This window comes from Candida theae (genome assembly GCF_024610275.1).
Source record: "Candida theae strain CBS 12239 chromosome Unknown scaffold33, whole genome shotgun sequence".
Classification (NCBI taxonomy): Eukaryota; Fungi; Ascomycota; class Pichiomycetes; order Serinales; family Debaryomycetaceae; genus Lodderomyces; species Lodderomyces theae.
This window is the reverse complement of record NW_026261401.1, coordinates 72,914-91,919: the sequence shown is the minus strand read 5'-3', so window position 1 is coordinate 91,919 and position 19,006 is coordinate 72,914. Positions and strand designations below refer to the sequence as shown.

The window sequence follows — 19,006 nt, the reverse complement described above, 5'->3', positions numbered from 1 at the left end:
TCAGAATTGGCTTAGGGTATAATTTCCACGGAACTGAAAAACCTTAAAAGAGGGAAGAAAAAAGAAACAAGAAAACTTTCTTGCAGCAAATCGGAAATACGTTACATCAATGTTATCAAAGACGTTTAGTTGAAACTCTGAGTCTAGAAAAGATTCAAAATCAGTTAATGAGTTTGTTCAATATTTGACTCGTAGTGGCTGGCCCTCCACTCGAGCACACCTACAAATGTTCCATTTAACCATGCAGCAGAGTTTAAAGCAGAAGGAGTCAGAAAAGTTTTCTTTTTTTTTTTTTTTTGTGGGGGGGAAAGGGGAGCTTCTAGCTACCGCATCGGGAAAATATCAGCGGCAATATACTTCAATGACCGAAATACCGGTTTAGGATTGTACATGCAGAAAACCAGATCTCCGTTCATCCATTCAACTATGTACAGATTGACAAAGCTCTATATATATATACAATACTACAGACAGCTATGTCTTTATTGTTTAGTAATAGCCATCGGAGATAAACCGCAACATGTACTCATCAATGTGACCAACACCCTCTTCGAAGTCGACGTCATCTGGTATTTCCCCATCGACATCTAAACCTTTCAACGCTGGTGAACTGGTCGCGCCATTGGATTGCGTCTTGGTTTCATCCGTAAAGTCTTCATCATCAACAGCAACCTCCTTCAAAGCCGCTCCAGCTGCTACTCTATCCTCTTCATCCTCTGCTTGTGCAAATGCATTGGTCATTTTCGTGTCACCTGAAAAGTCAATAGTTCTATTGGCTAGCTCCTTTGTGCTTTCTGAAATGTTTGGATCATTCACTAAATCGCGAACAGAGAATTGTCCTAGATAATCAGTAGTGAATTCACCCTCTTGGATGACAACATTGTCCAATTGCCGCTTTTGATTGGCCTTTTTGATGATGTTGGACTCAATTGTGGACTCAGATACAAATCGGTAAATATGAACGTCTCTAACTTGCCCTATACGATGGCATCGATCTTGACACTGCTTGTCCATAGCTGGGTTCCAATCTGAGTCGTAAAATATCACCGTATCCGCACCCGTTAAATTAATACCCAATCCACCTGACCTAGTTGACAAGATGAATACTGGGATCTTAGAGTCACGGTTAAACTTCTCTGTCAATAACTGCCTATCTTCGATTTTTGTAGCACCATCCAATCTCATGTACCGATAACCATGAATATTCAAAAATTGTTCCAAAATGTCAAGCACTTTTGTCATTTGCGTGAAGATTAGAGCACGATGACCTTCGGCAGTTAGTGTTCTCAACAACTGGGCTAATTTCTGAAGCTTACCACAATCGAATTGTAACAACGTTTTATCAGGAAAAGCTATTGACAATTTCACTTGAGACTGGTGGAAAGGATTGGTTATTGCGCCATTCATAACTTCAGGTTTCACTTTGTACTGAATGGATTTAGGAATTAACTGGTCTTTCATATCCAACGCAACTGCTGCAGGTGTTACTATGGAGTATTTTTCAATCTCGTCCGACATGACATTAGCTCTTTCAGCAATGGACAAACTTAGCTTGTCAAATGGCGGCAGGTTAAACTTTTTGTCCTTAATTGTTAAGATGTCAAGTAACGAGTCGCCATAAATTGACTTTCTTTCGCATCTTAATGTGTTGAGATAAAGAACATGCAGAAGCTTATTCTTGAGCTCAACTTGCTCCTGACTCTTCAATTCTTGGAAACAGGAAACAAAATCTGTGGAAGTGTTTTCCACGTTGGCGATTAAACTCTCCAACTCTTGAATTTGCCCTTGTATTGGAGCCAGTGACTGCAATCGTGAGGTTGCCTCCGACACAAAATGATTTAGACGATCATTGCTAGTTATATTCAAATTGAGTACATTAAAGTCAACCATTTCCTTTGAATTGACAGTCATTTTCTTGACTAATTCATTCACGTATTGGAAAGGTGATGAAACTGACTTCGACATGGAAAAAGATGTCACTATCGGTCTCACTTCAAACAAATCTGGATGGTTGCAAACTTTTCTCAATTGCATCAAACAGTTGATGATGGACAAAAAGTTGCCTGAAGCCAATGTTTCCTTTGTCTTTGCACGAGACATAAAGTCATCATACAAGAATCTCTGTCTTTTGGAAAGTCGACAGTAAACAATATGCTCATATTTTCCCGGCATTTGCTTTTCCACATCCTTCTTCAATCTTCGTAAAATGTACGGCCGCAACACCTGATGTAATCTCGACACTGTATTTTTTGTTTCCTCATCCATTTTCAGCGTTGCCTTTTCATTTTCATCAATCAAGTCAGAGTTATTGCCTAATGTCGTTTGCTCTAGAATCTTATCAACGGGTTTACCAAACCATTGTTGAAAATCCTCCAAATTTGAAAATCCTTCGGGCATCGACAAGTTGGCTTTGGAAGAGGGCATCAAAAAGTACAATAAGGACCACAATTCAATCAAATTGTTTTGCAAGGGAGTACCAGTGAGTAGCAACCTGTTCTCAGTATTGAAATTGAGTAACGCTTTCCATCTGGTCGACCGAAAATTCTTAATGTTGTGCGCCTCATCTAAAATCATATACCTCCAGCGCCTTCTTTTGAAAGCTTGCTGATCCTGCACCACTAATTGGTAAGAGGTGATGCAAACGTGGAACGCATCCGGTTTGTTCCATCCCTTTCTTTTCTGTGCTCTTTGCTGTGGTGATCCGTAGTATGTCAAAACTTTGAACCCGGGAGCAAACTTTTTGAATTCCATATCCCAATTTAGCATGACTGACGTAGGGACAATAATCAAGTGGGGTCCCCAGATGTGATGCTGACAGGCCAAATAAGCCAATAGTGATATTGTTTGGATAGTTTTACCCAAACCCATCTCATCTGCCAATATACCGTTGGTGTTGTTGTTGTAAAGGCTCGCTAACCAGTTAAGACCTTGTTTTTGGTAGGGCCTGAGTGTTCCACGGAGTAAAGAAGGTACTTCAACATCTCTGACCCTTGAGCCATTTACAATCTCTGTACCTTCCTCCTCTTCATTTGTAGAAACTTTATCCACGCGGTCCTCGTTTGCGTTTTTCCTGCCAGCAACATCAGTTTCCTTCTCAGAATCCAGCATATTCTCATCGCTTTCTTCGCTGAAACTTTGGACATCTTCGTCAATCTCGTCATCAGCATCTCCACTTTTTGTAGCATACAAATTGGCCAAAGGCGTTCCATTGGGTAGTTCCAGCTCGCTTGACTCAGCATTGGAGTCTTTTTCATTCCCAGAATCCTCTGACAGCTCGTTTTCGGAGCTTGATCCAGAAATAGGACTGCTTTCGTCAGAGTCCAAAAGTTGATTCTTGTCGAATTCCAGCTCGCTGATTATTTTTAAATAATCATCAGACATCTGCAGGTCCTTTGATACTCCATTTTGTGTTGGTATTACTTCACCTTCCCCATATAAAGACATCAACCCACCAGTTTCGTCGAAACTTTCCTCTTCGGTGTCCAGCATCGCTTCTCTCTCCTTAGACATATTTGATGTAGCTTCAGAACTCGGTTCAACAGAACTTTCGATGTTTGCATATTTTCTCCTCAACTCTTCAACAGATAGGTTTATGTCGGCATCATCTTCTCTAGTAGAACCATTCTCGGCCTTATTCTTGTTCTCATCTTCCTCCTCCTCCTCATCCTCCGAGCTTGACGAGAAATTGTCTGAATCATCGGTATCATCCACATCCACATCATCGTCTCCGCATGTATCACTCTCAATCTCTGCAGTTGCTTCTTTAGACGAAGTTAATTGTGCTTCGAGAAGCTGAGTTGAATGCTGCAACATTTGACTTAAATGCTCTCGTCCCTTTACCTTTTTGAGCTCTTCTTCCTTTGCCGTTTGAATAATCAGGTACACCTTGAAAGCATCATTCCATCTCTTTTTAACTGCCTGCATAGCAACTCTACTCATCTTTTTCAAATTTTGTTCTTGCTCCCTCAAAAGTCGCTCTTTCTCACCTCTTTTCTTTTTGAAATGTTGGTCGATTATAGATGCAACTTTTCGAGCACGATTAATATGCTGTCGTCTCATTTGATGATGAATGCGCGAAAATGCCATGCCTTGCGATAACAAGTAATCCTGGTGGGTCAAATCATTGTTAGAACCTTGCATCTTTGGAATCACCGAGGAAGTATTCCTGAATGGATCATTCAACTTGACATTTGAAATAGGAGGGATGATAACTTTTCTTCGTTCTATCTTGTTGGCATTGAATTCTAAGGTATTATCAATGTTGAGTTTATGCCAGATAGTTTTGAACATCTCTCTCTGTTGTGCATTTACTGTATCAAACTCTTCTTTTGTGAATTTGAAATCTGGAGCATTCAGTTCATCAATAATTGGAGTTCTATAAGAATTTTGCAAAAAGCATTGTAGTTTCGTGGATAGATTTGAAGCGATAATTTCTTCATCTTGTGTTTGTTCAATCCTCACATCCTCAGGCTTGAAATTGAGCGTCTTACTCTCGTGTTTAGATTTGCCGGCCAGCAAGTCCGTATCTGCAGATTGTGGGATCCAACCAGGAACATGAGACGGATGTGTTATAAGAAGCTTTGGCAAGCTCCTAGAAATGCGTTTTATCCTTTTGTTAAGTGAGACATGCATATCTTTGCTCTCGTCATTTAATATTCCCTGACCACTGTCGCTATTATTTGAGACATCAATCACATCTTCCGTTACCTCAAAGACTTGTGGGGGGTTGTCCTGCTTCCTCGATGCCTTTACTTGAGATCGTATTTTGTGTACATCCTTTTTAACTGGCTCTTTTGACTTGCTGGAGGGTTTCGTTTTGATATTATTAGTCAAACTTTCTTGGTTGATCTTATTGAAAATTTCATTTTCCCTTTGTTGATACTTGTCAATTGTTTGTTTTCGAAAGGGGAATTTTGAAGTCAACGAGGCTTCCCTTTCGGCAAGTTTCTTCTTCTGAAATCTGAACGGAAGTGATTTCAACTCTTCATCATTTTCAATTTCTTCATCCCATTTCAAGTTGTATCCATTAGTTTCGGTAAATCTCAAATATGACTCGGGAACTGATTTGTTAAAGTTTTTTGAAAATTCAGTGGGAACCCAACTTATTATTGATTTATACTCCGAAAGATGGTATAGCTCATTGACAGCAAGGTCAAAATCAAAAAGGATACTCGCAAGTTTATCTTCCTTTGACTGTTCTTGAACTTTTCGCCTCTTGTGCAGATTGGTGGTATTGTCGATTTTATCGTCCGGGGTTTGATTTGCTCTTTTCGAAAGGGCGGCTCGACGCTCATTGTAAACTGGAGCATTTGTCTTCCCATTGCTTATCCTGGCCAGTGTCCTCGTTCGCCTTACTTCTACTGTCATGATTTATGGTGATGCTTCAATATTCACTCAAGAGGCAAAAAAAAGACGGAGTGATAGCAGAAAAAAAGAAAAAAAGAAATAAGGTTGATAAAACGCGAAGCCATTGAAATTTACTAATGAAGGACACACACACAAACACACACACACATATACACACACACATTATTATGAGTACTTTCATAAACCAACTACGGTAATCTTACAGCAGTATTGAATAATTTATGTATTTGAAAACAGCATATACCTATCAATTAACAAGCTTCCATAGCATTACTCCTAAGCGTTGATAAAAGAAGCATTGCTCTTTTCATAAGAGTCTCTATTCGAAGCAACGTCCGACTCCTCTGGTAAAACACCACATTCTTTTTCGGCATCAAGATCTGGTTTATTTTGATAGAAGGAAGCGTTTTCCTTTGATGTCGCACCTAAAGCATCAGCTAATCCATTATATGGAAATGACCTAATCATAGCCGGCTTTTCTGGGTTCAATTGGAAGTAGGCAACAACACCAGCAATTCCAAAGAGTAGACCGAAAAATATACCGTTATGTTTCAATGCAGTTGAGTCGGACACAAAATCGTAATAGTCAGGAGACCAGATGTCGTAAAGATCTTCATCAATGTTTACTGGATCGTTCAAGTTTCTTCTGTTTTGCTGGTCATCATATTTCACATAGGGGTCCTTCTTTTGGGCCAAGACAGGAGGAGGGTTTTTGTAGTCAGCCAATTCAGGGTGTTCAGGGTCGGTAAGCACTATCGTCTTGCCCGTGACTTGGTCGTATATTGTTGCCTTGGTTGAGTTTTGCCTTATCAAGTTCAATTGCTTGATGGAGTTTGTAGACGTAGCTTTTAAGAGTACGTTTGATGGACGAAGTGCCCACGACCTTGCTCCTAGACGAAAACTCATTGTGAAGTGTAGCTTATAATTTGCTATTGATGTAGTGGTTTTACAGCTTCCTCTCAACTCTTTTTTTTCTTTTCGTTTTTTTTTCTTTCTTTCTTTCTTTCTTTCTTTCTTGTGTTTGAATTGTCTGAGCCAATGAGATTCAACGCGAAAGAGGTCATGCTTACATTAAAAGAAAGGAACACTTAACTACTGCTGTTTTGGCTCCTTTTGACGGCAAAGAACGCAAAATGCTCACGGTGTAGGTGCATCTAAAGCTACCTGCTACTTCAGTTTTAGATAGGTGCATCATTGATTTGTAGAATTGTACTATACAACGCATCTCTAAATTACAAAATTTGTTCATCAGCCTTCTCCGTTTGGACTCAAGCCCCATCCATTCATATCAATTAATCTTCCGATACTTTTGCTAGCTGTGGTTCACCAAATTTTATGGACTTTATTGGGGAATTCTCGGCATTGGCAAATTCCAACAAACCTGCATTTCCTTCTAAGTTGACACCAATGTACTTAGCGGCATACGCAATACCCAAAAACACCGGCACAAATGCAAAAAGGACACTCGAGTTGTAAGCATTCCAATATTCATGTACTGGTGGTGGATTTAAGTTGAAGTTGAATTTGTTGTTGAAAGGTACAGAAGAAGCTTGTTTGGTCGCAGTGTGTTGAAACCTTTGAGTCGTTATCCTTTTCAGTAATCTAGAGAACATTGCCGTATGAGTCGAGTATTCGAAGTAGTAGGAATGAGGGGATGTCTGTGTAAGTGGTAAGTATTGCTTAGTGAGTTGTTGGAAGGTGAACCTTTGTGAAGAGTGATTTTTTTTTTTTTTTCTTCCTTCGCTTCTCCCTTTTGGGTTGACTAACACAACACACTCACAAATACAGTGTAGTCTATATGTCATGCGCAATGAAAAGTAAGAGTTGGCAAATATAGGCTTTTCAGGAGGTAGCTTGAGTTTAACAATACGATTATGCATTACCTCACTGATTTATTACTGTTCACATTGGCTTTCTTAGCTTTTCGGAGAGCCAATTTATGGCGTCTACTTATGACTTTCCTAATAGTCACTACGAACCAAGCATCTTTGTAATTACCACTGGTATCTCCTTCAAGACCTTGCATGTTTATATATACCGCATCCAAAAGTCTTGCTCTTTGACTCTTAAATCGTGTTGCAAAAAATTTTTACCAACCAGGTGATCTCTCTTTTCCTTACCAGTATAATGGAGATAATAGCAGTCTTTAGAATTGAGTCATTCAACGACACCAAGGTCACAACCTACACAAAGAGTCAAAAGCCCAAGAAATCCAAATTTGAACCCATTGATTCCCTTCCTCTTTTTGCTCTGGAAGTTATAAAAATTGGCCGTGGCAAGGCTTGCGATGTGAGAATTGACAACCCAGCAATTTCGTTACACCATGCGACTGTATGGTCTGTTCAGTTTGATTCAGACACCTTACCCTTGGTTTACTTGAACGATAGTTCAAGAAATGGATTGCTACATAACGGAAGAGACATGCGCAACGGAGAAACGAGAATGTTGAAGGATGGTGACACTATTGAGTTCAAAACAGCTGGAGTCTTTACATACGAAACATTGGAGGGGGAAGAAGATACACAAGACAAATCTAACATCACTATTGAAACTTGGAATATCAGCGACTCGTTAATTGGCTCAGGATCATTTGGTTCAGTATTTGTTGCATCGTCAACCACCAATTACCACAAGCTTTATGCAGTAAAAGTGTTGAGACCCGGCAGCAATAACTCCGAGTATGATCTATTACGAGGGGTGCAACACGTAAGTAACCCGGATTCTTGAGTGACTAAATTTTTTTTTTTTTTTTTTTTTTTTTTTTTTTTTTTTTTTTTTTTTTTTTTGTTTTGCAACCAAATACTAACACGAACTCCACAACTAGCCAAACATCATCAGGATATATGATGCTATTACAATTGACTCGTTTACTTACTTATTTCAAGAATTGGTTTGCGGTGGAGATCTATTTTCGTATTTGGTTAAGGGAAACCGCCTTCGCGCATTACGGGAGCAAGAGGCACTCTTTATTGTATTTCAAATAATGAAAGCCCTTCAGTTTCTTCATAAACAATTACGGATTGTCCATCGCGATTTGAAACTAGATAACATATTATTGCAGCTTCCCTTGCCAAAATCACGCATATATATTTGCGACTTTGGTGTAGCAAAAAAGTTAACGTACTCACGTACCAGCACCTCAGTTGGAACCATTGAGTACAGTGCACCCGAGGTTTTCAACATAGACAACAAAGGAAAAGCAGCGGTGCCATATGGATATAAATGCGACACATGGTCACTAGGAATTGTCACACATGTTTTGTTGACTGGTATATCACCGTTTTATTCTGAACTGAAGGAGCAGACTTTATTGCAAGCACGTCAAGGACAGTTGAATTTTGCTAGAAAACAGTTTGCACTAGTTTCAAAAAGTGCAAAAGAGTTTTTGCTCTCTTTGCTTGAGACAAACCCTCGTCTAAGAGTGGATATCGATGGTTGTTTTGAGTGTGCATGGGTCGTACGTAATAGATCGAAATTGGAAAAGTTCTACCGCGACAAAATTGTTGGCACACAAAATTGAGAATTTGTGTGTGCATCAAAAAAAAGTTTCTACATCTTCTGCCTCCGATTCTTCTTTTTGACACCACTAAAAAGCAGTATGCTGCACCTGTCTAGGTACCCACCCAGTCGGCACAATAACAACATAAACCACTCCAATAGGGGCCAAGGTGGTACATATTCATACGGTCAACAAGCATCAACGGGCGGTCATAATCGAGGTTTCAAGAGAAAATATAACTCATATGACTCGTATAGCAATCCGGGCTCCAGCTCTTACAGAGCAAGACAAAACTTGTATCAACAGCATTCAAACACCAAATCACATGAAAACCGATACCAATTGTGGATGGGCGACCTTGATCCTTCTTGGACTGAAGACTCTATTCATCTGATGTGGTCTAGTTTGGTTGCACCACCAAAGTTTGTCAAGATTATGCGAGATAGACTCAATCCACTGAAGCCGTCTTACTGCTTTGTTACTTTTGAAGACCAGGAATCGCTCGATTGGGCTCTACAGAGGAACGGCCAAGTGGTACCAAATACGCAGCGAAAGTTCAAACTTAGTCAGGCAAGTTCAAAGAATAATATCTCCAGCAATGCAGGGACAGGGAACGGTAGACAATCAACAGGTGAATTTTCACTTTTCGTGGGCGACTTGGCTCAGGATGTTACCGACGCTGCCTTGTACAGTAAGTTCAATTTGAAATACCCCAATCAAATCAAACTGGCGAGAGTTATAATCGATCAAGAGTCGAAACTCGGGAAGGGGTTTGGGTTTGTTAAATTTTACACTGGAGCTGTAATGGAAAAAGCTCTCAAGGAGATGCAAGGTGTCATGTTGGGATCGAAAGCTATTAGGGTCGGTATTGCAGCCGGATCAGAAACAACTCAACAAAGCTCTCATTCTTCAATACCGGATCTCAAAAGAATACCATTGGCACAAAATCAGCCAGAACTAGAAGCTAGTACAGATGAGAATAATACTAATATCAACATATGCGGGTTGTCTTCAAAGTTTACAGAGAATGAACTTGCACTTATGTTTTTGTCTTTTGGGGACTTGATTTACTGCAAGATATCGCGTGATTTACAAGAAGGATATGTCAAGTTTGTATCAAGGAACGCAGCAGAACTCGCAATGTCACATTTAAGTGGCTCTATTGTAAACAATTGCCGATTAGAACTCCTTTGGGGAAGCTGTATGAAAATCGGTGATGAGTTTTCCAAATTCGAGCCAATAACTGAAGGCAGTTACGAGAAGAATAATGTGCCACCATTGACATATCAATCGAATGAATACCGACATGAATGTTTGTATCTGCTAACAAGGGACCAAGTGGTGGCGTATGCGAATAGATTAGATGGAAGTGAAGCCGCATCGACACAACAGGTAAACGAAATCTACATAGGGCAAAAGAGGGCAAGAGAGCACCTACAATAACATATGGAAAGAGTTTGGTGTAAATAGTTTGCAGAAAAGAAAAGAAAAAAAAAAGGATTGCAGAATCTGGCTAATTTCTTGTAGAAATCTCTCCGATTTTGAACAGAAACAAAAAATATCAAAAGAAAGTTTGACACCTTGATCGCTGTATCAAAGAAGACCCATACAACATAAAAGAATAGGCAAAGATGCTAACCCATCATAAGGAAAACTCCCCATTGCGATCTAGACCTGTCTCAAGAGCGACCTCTTCAACACGGTTGAATCAATTATCTCAGGAATCAAGGATCTCTCCAAACAGTAACTCGAGACCCAGTACACCATCTGCATACATTCCATCATCTTTAAACCCTTCAAAATACAATTCAAGTCATCAAGACAGCGCCGACGACAACATACGATCGAGTGAAGAGCTTGACGCATTTAACGCAATTCCTATTGTGCAAAAAATTTCCCATTTTCGAACAGCTTTAGACACATTAAGCAATGGCATTTCACATTATAAGGAGGATGAGTTTTATTCCAATATCGAGAGAATAGTTGAAACTAATTCGAGTCTTGAAAAGGAAGTGCACGAGTTGAGTAAACACAAAGAGCGTAGTCGAGAGATTGCCAATCTTTCAGACACCAACAAAAAGCTTGAAAATAAATTGAAAGATAACTTGAGAGCATTAGTTGGGTTACGCGCCGAGTTGAAGAAATTGCCTAGTGTTCATCGAGAACACGCAAATTTGGAGGGCATAGAATCGCCAGTAGATGTGGAGAGCATATTGAACTATTCCATGAAACTAGCGAAGTTCACCAAAGCTCCAGCTGCCGTGGGGAATGTGCCATTCCAAATACATCCTAACAACTATATATGGCCGGCAGAAGATTCATTGAGGCGTGGTATGTTGGCAATGAGCTCATTGCATGCGGATGAGATAGTTAATGCCGAACTACTGGAGGGACATCACAAGAAAACGGATGACATGGAAGAAGAGATAGTTGAACCTGAATCCAATGAGAAAAGTGAAGGCGATTCGCGTGAGAAAAGGCAACTGAAACCCCAGCAAACTCGAAGAGTAAGTGACGCAGAAGAAGAGCAAGTTGGTCTCGACTTGGACTTGTTTGATCCTAATGACGAATACTCTGACTGATGTAGTTTTGTCGTTTGTATAACTATTTACAATGTACTTTTACCAAATAACTCACTTGGGTGCTTAAATGTATTTGATGCCTTTTCGCCCCCTAGAATACAGTCCAATTCTAATTGTTTGGAATATTTTCTTCCACTTTGCAAATGGTCCTTGACGAGGTCGGCCAAACCAGAAATAAATACCTCGTTACCATTCATAGATTCTGCTCTTTTAATCTTTTCAGGATTTTCAGCATCTTCCATGATTTCAATATCCAACTCGTGGAGAGTTTCAATGTGGTCCGAAGTAAAAGCAATCGGTACCAAAACAATACCTTTAATGTCGTCCCTTTTCTCCAACTTGTCAATAATTTTGGAAGTTTGTCCACCTAACCATGGCTTCGGTCCCACTTGTGATTGCCAAACCAAACGGTATGGATTGGAGAAATTTAAAGACTCCATTACCTTGTACACAGTCGCAGCAACCTCCGCAGGGTATGAGTCACCCAAATTGACAATTTCCATAGGCAATGAATGCGCTGAAAAGAGAATGACGACTTCATCTCTGATTTCTGGTGGAAACTCAGCCAATTTCTCTTTGATGTTGTTGGCAAATGCCTCTACCAATCCAGGTTGTTGTGGCCATCTGTCTATAACCGACCATTCAATGGTGCGCTCTGGATCGTTCTTTATCGTTTGTCTGTAAAGCTCATTGATGGAAGAGCCTGTGGTTGAGTATGAGAATTGTGGGTACTGAGAGAAAGCAACAGCACGTTTAACACCATCTCTTTTCATTTCCTCCAAAGTTTCTTCTGTTAACGGTTTTGCATACCTGAACGCCACGTACGGCTTATGCGGGGCCGTTTCAGGATTCGTTTGATCTAAAATCTCACATACTTTTTTACACTGGTATTCTGACCACTTACGAATAGGCGAGCCTCCTCCAATTTCGTCATAATGTTTCTCGATTGTTGGTGTACGTCTCCATGCTATAAACCGGGCCAATGGTTTCTGAAATATACCAAAAGGTATTAAATCACCGTCTTGAAATAAACGATGCAAAAAGTCATAAGTCTCTTTGGTTTTAGATGGTCCTCCCATATTCATAAAGACAACACCCGTTGGGGGTTTTGCTGAAGTGGTGGTGGAATTGAATCTGAAGTAGCATCGCAAAGAACTCCTCAATTTTGAAGAGGAGCGGGATGGTTGGAGCATGTCGTCGCAAAGGGTAATGTAGTGGAGGGATATCGAATTCAACCAAAGTGACCTCTTTCACAGAAGTTGTTGTTGTTGTTGTTGTTGTTGTTGTTGAAATGGATGGAGTGTGGATGATGCTCATTAAATGGAAGGAATCTCATTCAATTGCTACTGTCTAAAAAAAAAACAAATGCTTACACAAAAGTTACTTTTCAATTTGTCAGAAACAAAAAGAGGCCTCGATTCGAATGCAAAGTTGATGATGTCAACTGGATAAAAACATCAGATACATTAATGAGGGAGGGACCAAAAATCAAAGATGATCTCTTAACTAAAACTACTAAATGTTGTAAAAATCTGTTACTATGCCAAAACCAGTGTGTCAGGACTGCAGTGTTCAGCAATAAAGTCTATTAATCGATTTTCTCCGCCTTGTCCTTTTGTTTGGTGAATTCTTCCCTCTTGCGATCAAATATCTCCTCTATCTCTTTGATAAAGTTGGAATATGCATCTTTTAAGCCGTCGAAATCGTCATCAGCGAGAAACTTGCGGCTTTTAAACGAGTCCCAAGCTAGTTTCAAGGCATGCAAGTCTTCATCAATTTCATTTCGGTCTACTTTTTCAAAATAATCAATAGACGGAACTCCCAAGGTGGGCATATGGTAGTTCTTCTCTAGGCTACTTTCAACGGCAGTACTAACCAAGTCGTTTTCTTCTTTTGTTAAGTTGGAGTCCACAGAGTCAGATTTTGCCTTTAAACCCACAGACGCCGCTTTAGCGCCAGGCTTTTTGATCGTGAAGAATTTCCTTGGTGGGCCTCTATAAATAAAAAATGAGGCAGCTATGACAAACAACAACCAGTAATAAACTGTCTGCCAGCACTTTAATGACTTTTTGAAGTCAAGTATGACAAATGGCTGAGCAACAAATCCAAACGCAAGTTGTGTAGTAACCCAAGATACAAAGTCATAAAGTCTTTTCGTAGGTTTAGGCGTAACACCATCACTCTCCAAAAATCTTGGTCTAATGTTTCTTCTGTAATACTTGCCCACAGTTTGCAAGAAAGCACCAACAACGAACGTCAAATAATATCCAGGTCTAGTACCATGCCAAAAAGCACTCGTCGCAAATGTGAAAACTGTGCTCTTAAACCCCGGTTTCTTTCCCTTTTTAGCTACCCTCAAATACACATAATGCTTTAGCCACTTATTCGTATTCTGATTCCACGCTTCCAAACACGCATGGACGTTTTGACCCAACTCAAAAGCGACAGGATCAACGTTTTGAACTCTGTCCCACTTGAATTGCTTCGTTTCCACATCGTACCCATTGTACCCAATACCACACAAAATGCACGCACCTTCTGCCATCAACCAAATTGCATAATACTTTAACCTGTATGAGAACCCCAAAAGCCACATGTAAAAAATTCTGTAAAGGAAGTTGTGCTCATTTACAAATGGCTTCGAAAACACAAACTCGGTACTGACCACTTTCGGCACCTGGAACAAAAGAACCGCCCAAAACAAACCCTGCAATAATTTTTTGAATGCTTGACGCCCACTCCTTGGAATTTTCCTTTTTCTTGTTTTGCCCGGTCTTTTGTCTTCGGGGACGTCATCAAATAGAGTGGCATGAATAAAACGATCGTAATCCATGTAATCAAAGGCTGGCCCAGTCAAAAGTGAGGCATAGAAGAAAACGTACCCAATGAATGGTAACAAATTTGGGTGCTCATGAATGGCCCTTGCCGTATTGTAAGTACTCAATGTGTCTTGGGGCTGTTTTCCGTCATAAACACTCCACCCAAACGCGGACAACTTCAAGACTAGAATCATCTGGGCCCCTGAAATATCGATAACTGTGGGATCATACACAGCAAAGAACTGAAGATGGAAGTGAGTGTAGGCCATCGCTGTCATTAAAAATAGGAAATTGATCCAAGGCATCTTTGGTGATCTCACGTACCTCGTGATAAAGTAGGACCCGAGGGAAGACAACAACAACGTTCCTAATCCCCATCTCAAGTCACATATACCAAAGATATAGAATGATGACACCAAAACATTGTACACGTTTTTGAAAAAGTACTGTTGATCTGGGATTCGTTTAAAGATGATGCCGAACGGAAAGGAAAGCAATGTACATAATAGTACCTTCAAACTTGCGGGATCTAGGCCCACAGCATTCAGAAGGTCATTGATTTGTCTTTGAATGAGAGTAACCATTTCACAGGTTTCGAGTTCAATTGCTTTCTTGCGTTCAATTCAAACTACCTCCCAATGAACCAAGCAACATGTCGCCCCAACTTTGCTGTGCGACTTTTTTCTTGTTTTTTTTTTTTTTTTTTTTTTTTTTTTTTTTTTTTTGTTGCCGGATATTTATGCACTGTATTGACTTCGCCCCCCCTTTTGATTTGTCTCGGCAGACAATAGCCACTTGTTTGTGTTGTGCAATGCACAACACAATACAATTGGTGCAAAATCATTTTCATCCCTCGAAACATCTTCGTTTCTGCGAGCAATGTGAAGGAAAATTTGGTGGCTTTTTACTTGGCGTGTTTAGAAGGGGTCANTTTTTTGTTTTTTTTTTTTTTTTTTTTTTTTTTTTTTTTTTTTTTTTTTTTTTTTGGGGTTCCACCATTTTTGTGTCGCATGGGGAGACAGTATACTATGGATTGGATGTCAAAAAAAAAAATACTACCATGTTCCAAGTGGCTACATATATATAGAAAAGTAACCTCGATTACATATTCTTACTCTTTTGCTTGCACAACTTGATAACCTTCCTTGATGGCAGCAGCGATTGCTTCACTTGTGTATGGAAATGTGTCTAACGCAAATGCAATATCAGTCCATTCTTTTTGGGTTCTAGCCTTGGACAATCTAACCAACAACTTCTCACACAACAGCTTTTGATGTCTTTCCTTATCCACAAAGCCTATCAAGAACTTCAAAATTCGCTTGAACTCGGCATTACTCAACGTTTCGTCGAACGATAACCCACTGAATATATCGACGAATCCATTGTAGATAGCATTGTCTTTGGTTGCCAATTCAGCAAAAAAGAGACGACACATGTCGCTTATACCTTGGTCAGGGTTCTCCAAACACTTGGCCATTGACGACAATTGCCCCTTTACCTTTACTTGACCAGCCAAGATCAAAAAAGTCACCGTCATTAAACAGGTTCTTTGAACCATGATGTCTTCGTCAGTTAACCTTCGATATATAAAATCAGTGTTTTCGTCAATCAACCGATTAAAGCTAACTGCAAGGTCACCCAATCCTAAAACACAATTGCATCTTATGACTGGATCTTTCGATACTTCCATAATCTTCAATAGTAAAGGTAAGTTTTCTTCGCAATACAAGGACGATACGCACATGAGTTTTACCAAACACAACACAGCTTGACGTTGCAACATTGTGTTTTTATACTGCTTGGGCAGCGAGCATATCCTTCTCGCAAGAATTCCAAAACCTTTCAACAACGAATTATCGGCGTACAAAAGTTCTCTCTCTTTCACGTGAATAACGGCATCGGCAAAGTCATCTTCGGAAGTACCACCAATCATCTCCAACTCGTTGTCTTCGGCGGTCTCACTAGAGTGTTCATCTTTTTTGCCTGCTGCTTCTGCTGCGTGTTTTTTCTTTTTGAATTGTGCTTCGAGGTTTTCCAAAAAGACAACTGTTGACATAGCAATATGACCTACCATAAAAAGAAGCTGAGAGAGCGAATGACAATTCAGCTTTTCGGCAACAGATGGTGTGAAAACTTCTGTTGATTTGGTTCGTAGAATATCAGAACACACCGACACTGGGTCTGATGATATACTGAAAATCGTGTTTATTGCTTGTTCAGCTGTGGGGAACCATTCACCATCATAACACACTTTCAAAAGCACACTCTTGAGCCTCTCCATAGCGAGATCTGCATTAGGTAGCTGTGACTGTGTTGAACTTTTCTCTGTAGTGGACAACACTCTCTGTAAAGCAATACATGTATAACGACATAATACCAAGTCTGAATGACCCTTTTCTCCCAATCCAATTTCCAAAATTGAGTTGAAACCTTGTTTGGCGATTTTAGGATCTTCAAGCGCCAACATGCCCAAAATTTTGATGGCACCACGTCTTTTCTCTTTCACACGTTGCACATCTTCGACGTCCGCATTGTACACATGCCATAATACTTTGACGACATCACTGTTGATGTACTTTGCTTCGTACATCATACAAAGCAACTTTTCCAAGGAAGCCAAATCGGCAAGACTAGCACCAACGGTTAGCTCAATAAGATTTCCTGCTACATATGCAGCCTTTTCGGCAATTGTACCAGTGGGCGCTGACATGAACAACGATTTGTAGCAATCAATGAGATGAGATGCAACAGATTTACCCTCATCGGAGGAGCCCTTCATCCAGACCAAATGTAGCATCTTTCGGATACCGTATTGAGCATTTTCAATACCGTAAGCGTCGACGAGAACTAAGAAATCCATTGCATCAATGGCTTCATTTCGATTCCTAGAAAACAACAAGCGGGAAACCACATCAACGCTCGAATGGATCATTTTAATAAAGTCAACTGCGTCCTTGTAAAAGTCAAATTTGAGTTTGATTCGTGCCAAAACAGTTCTATCCGGGAGATCCAGATTTATATCAATATTGTTTTCCGGCACATCCGAATCCTCTTCATCACTGTGTGATTCAGATCTTTCAACTTCTTGATTTACGCTTTCAACTGCAACAGAACCATTCTCGTTGTCACTGGCAAGTTCACCAACTTCTTCATCCACAGAGGAAGCTTTATCATCATCATCTACTGACTTTTTCAGGGAAGTAATGGGAACATAACGAAGCAATTCCCTTTCAGCCTCCTCTAATCCTTTTTTCCAAAACACAAGACTCAATTGGGTACCATGTACACCTTGGAATTGATGATTAATAACGAGCTTTCCAATCAACTTGATCGCGTTTCGCCTCACCAATGTGCTCCTGTCATCTAGTGACCTGACTGCGAGTTGCATCATTTTCTGTCTTCGGGCGGTTAGTTTGATCTTCAATTCAGCAACCTTTGTCAAAGCTTGAAATGCTTTGGTTCTCACAAATGGATTCTGATCTAAAAATCGCTCCTCCAACAAATTTAGCAACTTGTCCACCTGTTGTTCATTGTGGTCTGTGATTTCGTCTTGTGATTGTAAGGCATTATCGAATGATTTGAGAATACTCACAACAATGTTTCCACAGGTCTCCACAACTGAGCATCTCAAAGTTTGGTTAGTGTTAGCCAACAACTGTGATATGCTTGTCATTTGACGAAGAATCAGAATGGGATTTAATTCAGAAAGCTTGACTAAAAATTCGGCTATAGCCTTTGGACCATTGGTATCATTGGAGTTGAAGCTCGTTTGAGCAATCTCTCTCAAAACCTCCTCCGATAAGAGAGTGTGATCATACTTGTCAGTCAACATGTTCAACAACATCGCCATGTACTGAGGTAAATGAGCATAATAAGTGAGACTCTGTGTTATAGAATGTCTAATACATGGACCATGAGCATGTCTTGTTACTGCTAAGCACAAGTCTTCCAAAATCACCATTCTTAAACCAACAACTTTCATCCTTTCAGGACTTTCCATTAGATTCATTATGGGCCGCGTAAATAGTTCAACATAAGCATCGCGTTCAGGCGTGGTTACGAAAATCTTTTCTAGTTTAAGGTTTAGGATGGCTTTTACCACAACCAAGCAGTTTTCAACTTCAGTACAATTCGAATTCCACCTTGCAAGAAACTCCTTCGACAACGATTTCTGAGATCTTGTTGTACTCAACTGCAGATAGTCCTCCTTCGATAGCTGTTTCAACAACACAAACACCAAATAGCCGTATCTCTCCATGGTGGATTTCACTTCTTGCAATACCTCATGAAAATCGTCCTCTTGTATCACACGATCGAATTGTTGGGCAACGGCATTAAATGAAGAGACAATGAGATATGCAACTTGCTGCCGCTGTTTCGGCTGTAATGTAAAAATCCCATGAGTAAGTTCAACGAGATCATCAAACAAGTCTGCGTTGGATGCAAGAGCGTCTGGGTTGTGGGCTAATGATTCGATCAATGACTCTAACTTTGCATCGACATTGGAAAACTCAACTTCGTAGTTCTTGTCTATGTCAAAGTTGTTTACATATGTGGAAAGATTGAAGTCCATGGCAATCACGGTGGCGGTGGTCGGTCGATGTTCAAAATGAAAAGCGGAAGGGTACGTGAGTTGAAAAGCTAACTGTAAACAAAACAAATATTTTTATTTAAAAATGCGGTACGTGCACAAAATCACGTCAGACCAAAAAGAAAATTATACATTGAGCAAAGTAAGA

The 19,006-nt window shown here is 40.1% G+C and overlaps 9 protein-coding genes across 9 annotated transcripts; 3 read left to right on the top strand and 6 right to left on the bottom strand. All coding sequences in view use genetic code 12, as the record gives it.

Moving 5' to 3' along the window:
• Positions 1-489: 489 nt before the first annotated feature.
• Positions 490-5,367, bottom strand: SWR1 (chromatin-remodeling protein; the record flags this gene model as incomplete). The annotated part of the gene is made up of 1 exon (XM_051751103.1): positions 490-5,367. One exon carries the CDS (start codon positions 5,365-5,367, stop codon positions 490-492), a length of 4,878 nt encoding a protein of 1,625 aa, XP_051609674.1.
• A 276-nt stretch (positions 5,368-5,643) lies between these two features.
• Positions 5,644-6,273, bottom strand: KGF57_001852 (uncharacterized protein; the record flags this gene model as incomplete). The annotated part of the gene is made up of 1 exon (XM_051751102.1): positions 5,644-6,273. The coding sequence occupies one exon, from the start codon at positions 6,271-6,273 to the stop codon at positions 5,644-5,646; it is 630 nt and encodes a 209-aa protein (XP_051609673.1).
• A 386-nt stretch (positions 6,274-6,659) lies between these two features.
• Positions 6,660-6,980, bottom strand: KGF57_001851 (uncharacterized protein; the record flags this gene model as incomplete). Its single annotated transcript, XM_051751101.1, has 1 exon — positions 6,660-6,980. The coding sequence occupies one exon, from the start codon at positions 6,978-6,980 to the stop codon at positions 6,660-6,662; it is 321 nt and encodes a 106-aa protein (XP_051609672.1).
• Positions 6,981-7,494: 514 nt separating this feature from the next.
• Positions 7,495-8,887, top strand: KGF57_001850 (serine/threonine protein kinase; the record flags this gene model as incomplete). The annotated part of the gene is made up of 2 exons (XM_051751100.1): positions 7,495-8,073; positions 8,429-8,887. 2 exons carry the CDS (start codon positions 7,495-7,497, stop codon positions 8,885-8,887), a joined length of 1,038 nt encoding a protein of 345 aa, XP_051609671.1.
• Positions 8,888-8,965: 78 nt separating this feature from the next.
• On the top strand, positions 8,966-10,309 carry KGF57_001849 (uncharacterized protein; the record flags this gene model as incomplete). The annotated part of the gene is made up of 1 exon (XM_051751098.1): positions 8,966-10,309. One exon carries the CDS (start codon positions 8,966-8,968, stop codon positions 10,307-10,309), a length of 1,344 nt encoding a protein of 447 aa, XP_051609670.1.
• A 188-nt stretch (positions 10,310-10,497) lies between these two features.
• Positions 10,498-11,448, top strand: MED4 (Med4p; the record flags this gene model as incomplete). Its single annotated transcript, XM_051751097.1, has 1 exon — positions 10,498-11,448. One exon carries the CDS (start codon positions 10,498-10,500, stop codon positions 11,446-11,448), a length of 951 nt encoding a protein of 316 aa, XP_051609669.1.
• Positions 11,449-11,474: 26 nt separating this feature from the next.
• On the bottom strand, positions 11,475-12,641 carry HEM15 (ferrochelatase; the record flags this gene model as incomplete). Its single annotated transcript, XM_051751096.1, has 1 exon — positions 11,475-12,641. The coding sequence occupies one exon, from the start codon at positions 12,639-12,641 to the stop codon at positions 11,475-11,477; it is 1,167 nt and encodes a 388-aa protein (XP_051609668.1).
• Positions 12,642-13,036: 395 nt separating this feature from the next.
• Positions 13,037-14,851, bottom strand: LPT1 (lysophospholipid acyltransferase; the record flags this gene model as incomplete). The annotated part of the gene is made up of 2 exons (XM_051751095.1): positions 13,037-14,451; positions 14,788-14,851. The coding sequence occupies 2 exons, from the start codon at positions 14,849-14,851 to the stop codon at positions 13,037-13,039; spliced, it is 1,479 nt and encodes a 492-aa protein (XP_051609667.1).
• A 527-nt stretch (positions 14,852-15,378) lies between these two features.
• On the bottom strand, positions 15,379-18,840 carry YCS4 (condensin subunit; the record flags this gene model as incomplete). Its single annotated transcript, XM_051751094.1, has 1 exon — positions 15,379-18,840. One exon carries the CDS (start codon positions 18,838-18,840, stop codon positions 15,379-15,381), a length of 3,462 nt encoding a protein of 1,153 aa, XP_051609666.1.
• Between the last annotated feature and the right edge of the window lie 166 nt (positions 18,841-19,006).